Source organism: Panthera onca, chromosome F2, assembly GCF_046562875.1.
Source record: "Panthera onca isolate mPanOnc1 chromosome F2, mPanOnc1 haplotype 2, whole genome shotgun sequence".
NCBI lineage: Eukaryota > Metazoa > Chordata > Mammalia > Carnivora > Felidae > Panthera > Panthera onca.
In genome coordinates this window covers 30,312,356-30,324,259 of record NC_138356.1, presented here as the reverse complement: position 1 = coordinate 30,324,259, position 11,904 = coordinate 30,312,356, and the positions used below count along the sequence as shown (strand labels likewise).

At 37.8% G+C, this 11,904-nt stretch overlaps 1 protein-coding gene across 1 annotated transcript; it reads left to right on the top strand.

The window, feature by feature from the left end:
* The first annotated feature begins 463 nt into the window (after nt 1-463).
* LOC132664803 (fatty acid-binding protein 9-like) lies at nt 464-3,828 on the top strand. Its single transcript, XM_060611721.2, has 4 exons — nt 464-570; nt 2,789-2,961; nt 3,433-3,534; nt 3,696-3,828. Exons 1-4 carry the CDS (start codon nt 498-500, stop codon nt 3,738-3,740), a joined length of 393 nt encoding a protein of 130 aa, XP_060467704.1. The 5' UTR covers nt 464-497; the 3' UTR covers nt 3,741-3,828.
* The last annotated feature ends 8,076 nt before the right edge of the window (nt 3,829-11,904 follow it).

Genomic DNA, 11,904 nt, shown 5'->3' with positions numbered 1-11,904 from the left:
AGGAGAGACTATTATTTTAATGAAGAGTGTACCCTGGAACCATGATGTGTCCAAACAAAAAACAGCTGAGGTGGATCAAGCAAGGGTGTGCTTCTCCTCTCAGGTGGGGAAACCACCTTAGTCAGGTGTTTATTGGACATTTGTTGGGATATTCCTAAAGAGTTGACTCAGCATTCAAATTTCAAAGGGCTATTGAAAATTATCTCCATTCCAGAAATAATACTTATCAAGTGACTTGGGGGTGTAAGTCTCTTTCCTAGAAGCTATAATCATTGACTTAAATTCAGCTTTACATGTTGATTTTCCATTTCTTAATTTGGGGGTGAATAAAATGAGTCATGCTGGTGCCTAGAATGTTTGGTCTTGTTGCTGCTCATTGGTTATTTCAGAAGTCACGTGATGAAGATGCCTTTTAAATTAAGATACTGGCAGCACTGTATTCCCTGAGTTTCTTTCGCTTTTGGTTGTAAGTGCCTCTTCTCAACAAGCTTCCCATCATGATTGAGCCCTTCTTGGGAACCTGGAAGCTGATCTCCAGTGAAAACTTTGAGGAATACATGAAACAACTAGGTGAGAAATACCATTACAAGATTTAGAAACTGGCAACACATTTTGTTATATGGTCAGCTTTGCATTTCACAATAAATTTTCCTATAATTCTCTTTTTTGTGATCTTAGGAAATAGTCATGTAAGATTAACAAAGTTCATGTATCTACTTTTGATTTTAAAAAGTATATATATTTTGAGAGAGAAAGAATGAGCAGGACAGGGGCGGGGGGGGGAGGGGGAGAGGGAATCTCAAGCAAGCTCTGTGCTTCTCATGAACTATGAGGTCATGACCTGGGCCACAGGTGGATGCTTAACCAACTGAGCCACCCAGGTGCCCTGTTTTTTTAAATAACTAGTAATAATTGTCTCATTTTGGAATACTAAGCTCACATATACTTCCTTGTCATTATCTTTATATTTAAGTCCATTTATCCTTTTTGAAAATATTCATCCTATCCCCTGGATAGAGTTTCTCCCCAGCTTCATCATTTCATTTAATAGCATTTCTTAGCTTCAAATTTACAGATAATAATTTCTATAATTAAATTTATCAGCTAAATTTGTTTCAAGCTTTGCTTTAAGTTATAACTTCAAAAGAACAAAAGCAACAAATGAAATTTCTACTTGGTTAATGTTTTAGAGTCTTCATATATATGAGAGATACTTAAAAACATTATTTTGAAGAATTTCAAATTTTTTATTGGAGAAACGGAACATTTTTACTCATTGAATGTCTCTCCATTGGCTATTTCTCAGAAGTCTATACCCTATCCATTCTTTAGCTCTATAGTCAAGTTCATAAACATCAATTATAACGGCTCAGGTCTATAGCAACTCAACTATTCTTCACTAATGCTAGAAGAACAGTAATTATTTAATAATTAATTTTTAATAGTTAATTAAGAGAAGTCTTCCTTGCAATAATAAACTGCATATAAAGCCAAAAATTTTTTAACCTTATTTTCTTCTTTAAATTTGGTTGAGGTGATCAATGCATAATAAGTCAGTGTGTTCATAATGTAACATTTGTCCCTTTTTCATGTGTAGTGTTAACTTTCTTAGGGAGATAGGAGAAACATACCTCTCTATTTCTTCATGGATTCATAGACCCACCTGTTTGGAGTTTAAATTTGGGGACAACTAAGAAACTTTGGGCTTATGGCAAGAGTAGCCCTTGATTGACTGAGAGTGGACTGAGGCAGAGGACAAGAGGGAATAACAGCTGAGCACCTACTATGTGCCACTGCCATGCTAAGTGCTTTCACTTAATCTCCTAGTACAGCTAGGAGGCAAGCACTATAGTTGTCCACGTTTTGCTACTGAGAAAGCCGAAGGTTAGAGAAGGGAAACAACATGCCCGAGCTCACAAGTGGTCAAGCCCAGGTTATAACCACCTCGCTCTTCTCTCTTGTGTCATCCACAGCTAACACTGCTTCTCCACAGTCAGGTGTGTCTTGTCAGTTTCACAGTCTGAATGCAAAATCGAGTTTGCTATTGGTACAGGGAGAGAAGATTCAGCTCTTCTGCCCACCTATTACAGGAATCAAGTTTGACCATGGACAATCCCCAACCTGAACAGGGCCAGGCTCTAAGCCAAACTCATTTGTCTACTTCTTCTTTTCTTGGCCAGATCTGAATGTAATCTGCAAATAAAAGAGGGGCTTGGGCTTCCTAAGTCATAATCTTTTCGAGGAGTTTAGATACTTTGAAAATTGTATTTCTTGTTTTGCTTTTTTTTTTCTAAGCGTGCTAAAATTCTCAGTTAGAAAACCTGTGTTTAAATCTCAGCTCTGCTACTTACCAGACACCTCACCTAGAATAAGCCTCTCTCCCTCTCTAGGATGCTGTGTACTCATCTTTAAAATGCAGACAGTAATACCCCCCTCACAGCTGTTGAAACACTCCACAAGGTAACGCATGAGTTCTGATTCACTAAAAGGCACCATGCAGCTATACATTTTAGAGGAAGCATGAGTCCCCAAGATTTTCGATGAGGCACAATGGCCTCAAAAAGTGAATTTAGCTTTTCAAAATGTCAAGTGTAATTACTGACACACTTTCTCAATGAGCTTGGTTGGCTCAACCTAGCTATTACAGTGAGCATTGGAGAAATTACAGCGCATTACCCAAAACCTGAACGGAGGAAGTATGTATTCTTTTTAAATTGCTTTCCAACATGGTTGTTAGCACTTCTTCCTAAATGTCTTAGGAAGGCATATTGCTTTCTCCACTTTACAGGAATGAGCGCAGCAGCCCGGAACCTGGTGGGGTTAGCAAAGCCGATAATCAGTATTAGTGCCAATGGGGATGAAGTGAACATCAAAATAGAAAATTCCCTCAAGAACACTGAGATCTCCTTCAAACTTGGGGAAGAATTTGATGAAATCACAGCAGACAGTCGGAAAGTGAAGGTAAGAACTAAATAAGTCTTTCTGGTGTTCCACAATCCAGAAAAAACTAGGAAGCACTTGAGCATAATTCATTCATATCTAATTTGATTAATTACCAAGTCACTTTGGGCTTGTTTTGTTAATTACTATTGCATATCTCTAAATTCAACCCTTTTGCAAGTTATTCTGATGGTTAACAGGCCAAAAAATTTGACGTGTTTTTATTTTTTTCTGATCTCTTTGTATAAAAGAGCATATAGAAGAGAACAATTATTCACAAAGAGTTTAGGTATGGTTCGGGGAAGGAGAGCATTAACTGAATACTCACTTGATACCTCTCTAGTTTGATGATAATAAATTATGACAAGAATTGAGGGGAGAATTTGGGTGAAAAAAATGTCAAAACAGAAATTAAAAAGTAGATGAAAAGTCTTCTGTAGGTGAAAATGTTGTGAATTGCTATTTCTAACTGATTCCTTTATGCATTTATAGAGCATCGTAACATTAAGCAATGGTTCAATGATTCATGTCCAAAAATGGCTTGGCAAGGAGACAACAATCAAAAGACAAATTGTAGATGGAAACATGGTAGTGGTGAGTTTTCTGTAAATTGAAATTTTCCGATACTCCTATTTGAGGCGTGCTTCTCAAGTTACTCAATTGTTTTACACCCTGATGTGAGAGTCTGGAGAAGGAGGGGTAGAGCAAATTTAACCTTCATGCACCAATTCTAATAGATCCCTCTTTGCTTTTAGGAGTATACCATGAATAAAACTGTCAGCACTTGCATTTATGAATAGGTATGAAGGAAATTTCTACATCAGTGGAAACTTGTTCACTAACAAGAAACTGGGACTTGAAGAAGATATGCCTCAGGGCCATTGATTTAAAAAAATTGTTCAACATAAATTTGCTCAATAAAACCATCAAATTAAGTGCAGTTTTGGAGCTGTGTGATAGTGAGGGTTGGGGACAAGCTGATTAATTGGTGAGGTAAGAAGCGACTTGCTTATTATATGATTATAAGAGCACCAAAGTTCCCCTACCCTCTGTCTACCTGACTTCTATAGTCCTTAGGTTCCCTCCAGTGGACCCATTCCATTTAAGTTAAGGCATTCTGTCAAAGAGTGCTCTGTTGAAATTCCTGTGACCTCAAAGAGGGTATAATACACTGCAGATACAACCACTAGGAACTACTTTGGGCAGTACAGATGCTGGAAACCAACATGCTGACTTTCTGTTTTTGCAGAAGGCTGGCCCTGCTTATATAGATGGATAGAGCACAAAACACAGCCTGGACATTATACACTGTGGTTGAATTATTGTAGAAGAACATTTGAAACAATTATTGTCTCACTCGTCCATAAGCCCATTTAAAATAATCAGGCCAGTACACCTGTCACCACTGTTTACAACTTAGTCTTTGCAGAATGACCTTATATTAAATGCCAGTACTGAATTTCTAAGTTCCTGGTAAGAATATAATATCTAGAGCTACACAAAGTCCCTTAATAATTTCATTAACTACTGTTACTAGGAAGTACTCTCAGGGTTTAGAGAAAAGAGGAAGAATTATGTAAATACCATGTGGTACCTTAAATTCCAAACTGATAGCAGTCAGTCGACAATAAGTCGTGAGAGTTAGGTTTAATATGGGCTAAAGTAAAATGTCCATGTAATTTGTTGTCTACAGTGGAAAGGGACTGTATCAATAATTACACTTGGACAACAGGCAAAAATGGGGACTGCCCTAGGCAAACTGCGGGGTATGGCTGCCTTTGTAGGGATGAAATTGAAAGGTAATCTATAAAACGAATAAGCATGGGAACCAAATCAAGGAAAGTAATTAGGCCAAGGAAAGGATCTAGGATTGTCATATTAAACCCTGAAGACGTCTAAGCACACAGCTGTGCACCTGAAGTGATGGGCTTGGTGGTGGCCACACAGCTGCTGGATGTGGGCGTTGACAGGCATTCCCACAGGACTTGGGCCTGTCCTACCTAAAGGACTCACGTGTGTACAAACTGTGACCACGCTTGCTCCCCAGAGGTCAAAGGGACTCTCAACCCCCAATGTGTCCTTGCACAAAGAGGGACATGGGCCAATCCTTCTTTTTTTTTTTTTAAATTTTTTTTAACCTTTTATTTATTTTTGAGACAGAGAGAGACAGAGCATGAATGGGGGAGGGTCAGAGAGAGGGAGACACAGAATCTGAAACAGGCTCCAGGCTCCGAGCTGTCAGCACAGAGCCCGACGCGGGGCTTGAACTCACGGACCGCGAGATCATGACCTGAGCCGAAGTCGGCCGCTCAACCGACTGAGCCACCCAGGCGCCCCATGGGCCAATCCTTCTTTAATCAGAACACAGTCTGATTGCAAGGGGCGTGCAAATGACAGGCCACTTTAGCAACACCTCAGAGCACAACCATTAGGGTTTCCCACAACCGTTAGGAAGAAGATACTACTCTAAAAAGCACTAGGCACTTACTCATTTACATCTGTGGATGTACGGAGGCATAGTTAAGAAAAGAATACTACAGGTCTCAATTTTCAAGACTCATTTCTCTCCTCTTTATGCCACAGCTCAAAGTACGAAGAACTTAAATGAAACAAAAGCCTCGTGTTGTGTCTTTAATAGGTAGAATAAAACATACTACTCCTGAGGAAATCATTGACTCAACAAATTCTCACTCTGACAACTGTTCAAAACCAAATTAGATGTTGGAAAACAGCAACATGTTAGGCACAGAGCTCACAACTTTTGATGTTATAAATAGGTTGGCATCCTGAAACCCTACTGCTTTTACTTTTATTCTCAGTCAACGCACGTCAAAATTTCTGTAGAAAAAAAGTCACTGATGCTTATACTAAGAATCATTATTAGTCTTTCCTAAGGACTTTCACATGATCAGTCACTTGGTATATTTGACTTGCCTTCAAAAGTTATCATATATCTGTAAGTAAATGATAACGTATCTGTCAAGTTGTACAGGATTTATCATTATCTATCTGTAAGTAAATAATAGTGTGTCATATTTGTTAACTTGCGTTGGAAATAATGGAGCTTTTCATTACAGTGAGTTGAGCAATGAAAAGCCATTATTTGTTCACTTTCCAAAAGGGTTTGAAATGAAGGAAGTAATAGTAGTTTTTATAAGCCACAAAGGAAAATAACACTGACAAAATAATTTGTTTTGAACCTTCTTAGTGTTTTAATTTTCATAAATTTTTGTACAAAAATGCAATAAACATAAAAGTCCATGCTTTTCTTCACTGGCCTTAAAAATAACTATGCCAAAGATAGTAATCTAGATGGAAAAATTAGGATGAAATATCAGGAAATAACCTAATCCTGAAGTTACAGGTTAAGATTTCTAAATTGAACGTTTAGGGAAAATATAGTTTGCCTGTTTTTTAAAAAAAATTTTAACGTTTATTTATTTTTGACAGAGAGAGACAGAGTGTGAGTGGGGGATGGGCAGAGAGAGAGGGAGGGAGACTCAGAATCCAAAGCAGGCCCAGGCTCTGAGATGCCAGCATAGAGCCCAATGGGGGCCTCGAACCCATGAACTAGGAGATCATGACCCCAGCCAAAGTCAGACGCTGACCCAGCTGAGCCACCCAGGCACCCCTGGTTTGCCTATTTTAAAGTCTGATATCTAGATCCGGTGTAAGTTTTGGAGACGGACAAGGCTGGGAAGGAACCATCTAGACACCAGCCCCATGCTAGAATCAGACTTGTCTGTTACCCCAGAGATGCACTGCAGTGAAGTGAAATGAATGGGGTTGGAGAAGCAGTGAGAGCCAATTGAATCCTGCTTCTGTCGTGGACACCTATGTGAGCAAGCGTGAGCTGTTTAACCATTTTGGTTTTCTCCTTTGCAAAATGGAGTCTATTTGCTTTACAGAGTTGTGTAGTTGGAAAATTAGGGTGAAATATCAGGAAACAACCTAATCCCAAACCTACAGGTTCTTAAGATTTCTAAATTGAACATTTAGGGAAAATACAGTGTGTGTATGCATGTATGTCCACCTGTGTGTGTGTGTGTGTGTGTGTGTGTGTGTGTGTGTGTGTGTGTGTATGTAAATAATACTTTCTCTCAAGGCCTTTATACCATCTCAATTATTGAAAACATTTGTAAGACATAATTAAGGAAATAAAGTAGGAAAAAAGGTAGGCTATCTGTGTAATACATGATTAGAAAATCACCTTAACTGTTATGAGTTTATATTTGTTCCTTATGAAATAAAGCTAGACATGCTAACGCTTCTCACTATCCTTTGCAAGTGAATTATTTTTCAGGGATTCCTTTCTCCCATCAGCTGTAAGGGAGCAGATGGGCTAAGTCCTAAAAAGTATTTCCTATGGCTCTTTATGCTAATGCCTGAAAAGTACAGCCTACTTTAATGCTGTGAACATCACTTTCTCACTAAGAGGAAAAAATGCAAATTGAATAAAAAACTGTGGCCAGCTTAGTATATGCTGTAATGACTAACAAAAGAAGCTGAGATGCAGAAATTATCTTCTATTTCCTCCCCAGTGAATGAGTAACTTTAATTCTCAGGTGTTCTATTAGGAATAATGATTTGAAATCTTAGACTAGATTTTGCAAGAGGCCATGTACGTTACAGTCTAGTAAAAACAAAGCTTAATGCATTGTTTGGAGGAATGAGAAACTACTTCCCTCTCTTTATTGCCATTCAACAAAAGACAAGCTATTAACCACCTTTGAGCAGTGTAAATGTCACAGCAACTGTCACCATAGCAACCAAAAGATAGAATATCCACTGGTGACTAAGGAGCTTACAAGAAGTGATTTGCATTAAGACAGCAACTATAATCTCAATATTGTTAAATGTAGAGAAAAACACTTATCTGAAACATGTAATAGGAAGATATCAAGCCTGAAGTGCCATTGTCACCTTCTGTCAAATAGCTGTCTCCGGTGGGGGCACCAGATGCCTTAGTGGCTGAGTTCTAAAGATAAATGAGATCATCAGTCTCAAGGCATCTGGTGTCTAAACAATTTCACAAGGGATCTTCCTACATAATAATGGTTCATTGGCTCTTTAGTGATATCCTCACTACCTCCATCTGCAAATGATAAAAAATAATAATTGGGAAAAAGGAAAATAATAATTGGATATTCTAATATGTCTCTGACCGTTTGTTTAATGTCTCTCTTCCTAACTAGGATATAAGGCCCCTATGGGCAGGAACTGTTGCTGTTTCACTCACCACGTTCTCTCCAGTGCTACCTCAGTTCAATAAATTTGTGTCGAGTTATTGTCTACATGCATGCAGGTGAGAATAAATCCAATGAGTCTTGGAATCAACTTATGTGCACTTTCCTAGTGGTGTGCTATGGTCTTGTCATCCTGGACACGGAAAAAAGCGCCACTAAAAGAGTGACCAGTGAGGGAATGAGTGCTGCCATTAAGTTTCACACTTAGACGTGCCCCACCGCCTTTGCTTTCTCCATGCTTCCAGTGTGTGTGAAAAAGGCAAGAAAAAAAAGGCAGGGGAGGGAGAGGAGAGAAGGAAGTTTAGCAGAACAATATTATTGATCATAAGCACCAATTTTAGATGCTTTCATGTTATTTATTATCTGATTTAATGCAAATAATAACCCCTATAAGTAGAAAATTTTGTATTTTCTTCATTCAGTCGGTCAACAAATATTTATTGAGTGTCATGTACTTGGGATACTACACGAGTGAAATCACATGTTTTCCCCGCTTGTATGGAATCAAGACTTCAGTGGGTGATATACATATTAATCAAATAACATCCAAAATTAATAAAAATTGCCATTGCAGTAACTGTTAAATGATGTTATACAAGAAGAAGTTAAGAAAGATGATTGAATTGAAATCTAAAGGATGTCAACCCAAGGGTAGGAAAATATGATTGAGCTGAGATTTAAGGATTAAACACATGGGAGTGGTTAAACATTCCAGGAAAAGAGAAGAGTACATACGAACACCTGGTGAAAGCAAGTTGGAAATTAATACTTTCTTTCCTATTCTCTGGAAGATTTTGTGTAAGCTTGGTGCTATTTTTTTCGGAAATATTTGTAAGAATTCATTGGTGAAGCTCACAGGCCCAGAGTATCTTTGTGAGAGCAATTTTAACCATAGTGATAATAATGGATTTGGGAGTATTCACATTTTTTGCTTCTTGTATTATTTTTGGTAAATTGTGTTTTCTAAGGAGTTTATAAATCTCTTAAAATTTTTGTAACATTTATTTTTGAGAAGAGAGAGACAGAGCATGAGCAGGGGAGGAGAGAGAAAGAGGGAGACACAGAATCTGAAACAGGCTCCAGGCTCTGAGGTGTCAGCACAGAGCCCGACGCGGGGCTTGAACTCACTGACCGCAAGATCATGACCTGAGCAGAAGTTGGACGCTTAACCGTCTGAGCCACTCAGGCACCCCTGTCTCTTTTAAATCTTAAAGTTTATTGGCATGAAGTAGCTCCTATTATTTTCTTATGATCTTTTAAATTACTGTGTTATATAACCATAATTTTTAATACCTATAGGATATACTGATATATCCTTTTTTATTCCTGCAATTAATAACTTTTACCCTCTCTCTTTTTAAGTCCATCTTGCTAAAAGTTTGCCAATTTTTATTAGTCTTAAAAATTTTTGGTCTTAGGTGAAAAAATGCTCAACATCACTCATCATCAGGGAAATACAAATCAAAACCACAATAAGACACCACCTCACCCCTGTGAGAATGGCTCACATTAGCAACTCAGGCAACAACAGATATTGGTGAGGATGCGGAGAAAGAGGATCTCTTTTGCATTGTTGGTAGGAATGCAAACTGGTGCAGCCACTCTGGAAAACCATATGGAGATTTCTCAAAAAACTAAAAATAGAACTACCCTAGACCAAGCCATTGCACTACTAGGTATTTACCCAAGGGATACAGGTGTGCTGTTTCGAAGGGGCACATGCACCCCCATGTTTATAGCAGCACTATCAACAATAGCCAAAGTATGCAAAGAGTTAATATGTCCATTGATGGACGAATGGCTAAAGAAGATGTGGTGTATACACACACACACACACACACACACACACACACACACACACACAATGGAGTATTACTCGGCAATTAAAAAGAATGAAATCTTGCCATTTGCAACTACTTGGATGGAACTAGAGGGTATTATGTTAAGCGAAGTTAACCAGGCAGAGAAAGACAAATATCATATGACTTCACTCATATGAAGAATTTAAGAGACAAAACAGATGACCATAAAGGAAGGGAAGCAAAAATAATATAAAAACAGGGAGGGGGACAAAACATGAGAGACTCTTAAATGCAGAGAACAAACTGAGGGTTGCTGGGGGGGTTGTGGGGGGGGATGGGCTAAATGGGTAAGGGGCATAAGGGAGGACACTTGTTGGGGTAAGTGCTGGGCGTTGTACATAGGGGATGAATCACTGGAATCTACTCCTGATACCACTATAGTACTATGCTATAGTACTATAGTATATGCTAACTAACTTGCTTGTAAATTAAAAAATAAATTTAAAAAATTTAAAAAGAGAAAAACAAACAAATAAATAATTATCAAACAAATAAGTGGAAAAGCGCTTCCAAAAAAATTTGGTCTTGATGATATTTTCTATAACATGTTTGTTTTTCTTTTTATCCGCTTTGTCAATCATCTATCTCTATTGACTCTTGTTTCTTTTGCTTTTTGAGCGTATTTTCCTGTCTCTCTGTTCTATTTATTTTTGATTGACAACGTATGTGAAAAAATTGTAGAAATAATTTAGACTTATGGTGACATTATCTTTTTTTGCTTCTGGCCGGTAGCGAGGTTCACTGGCTGTCCCGATCATACTAAACTAATTTTGAGAATGGAATTGATGCTAGCACAAGCCTGTTTAATTCACCTTCTCCCCTATGCTGCAGCCTTTCAATGTCCCAAACCAAAGCATGATGACGAACCAGGACTCTCCCTCATTGTTCCCCTAACTCTGTAACACAGTTATAAAAATTCTTCAGACTTGTGCCTCTCACTTGCCTTTTGCAGAATTCAGAGATCATAGAAAGGCAGCAGCCCCAAATATTGGGACTGTTCCTCTGGGCTTTCCTTTTTCACCCAAATCCTAGACCCTTAATTTTTCTCTGCCTTTGTGTAGTGTTGATGCCTTGAAGAATTTTTTGAAAAAATCATCCTTCTTTTCTAAGATGTTATAGTTGTAAAGTTAGTTTAATTTCCTCACCTATTATGAGGATGTGAAAATTCTAAGGTCTTTTTTTGTTTTCTCAGTTATTAAAAACATGAACATTTAAAAAATGGCCATTATTTATAGTGACCCATTGTTTGACATATTTTTCTTGCCACCAGTTATGATCCCAGTATTGCTATTTTGCAAATAACTTCAGACTGTGTACTAATTTTAATATAGAAAGTAAGTTCCACAAGGGCATGGAATTTTATTCAATGATGTTTAACCTTGAACAGTGCCTAACACTTAGTAGGCTCTCAATATTTTTTGCAATTAAATGAATGAAAGGAATGGAGTCAGATTTTTGGCACTCAAATGGGTGATCATGAATTCTTTGTTCATTTACCATAGGATGATTGGTTATCACTTTCCCAAATATATAATGGGATACAGCTTGAAGACAATATGTGAGAGATATTTACCTAACATATTATCTAGAGCAAACTTTCTTTATCTATTTTGTTTGGACCTCTGGACATTCTCTTCAGTGTATGATTCAAGTAGCTCCCCCTTTCTTGAGAATTTACATAGGCAATAAATCTATGAAAGGTGAATCCATGCTGTAAACAGACTACATTTAGTTCAAGTATAAAAATGTGTATCTAGTTATAATGTGGCTCTGGTGTTTATTATCCACTCTTTGTCACTAGGATATTGATAGCTTTCTTAGGTAAGAGTGACTTAATATCTTAATCCTGGTTTAGT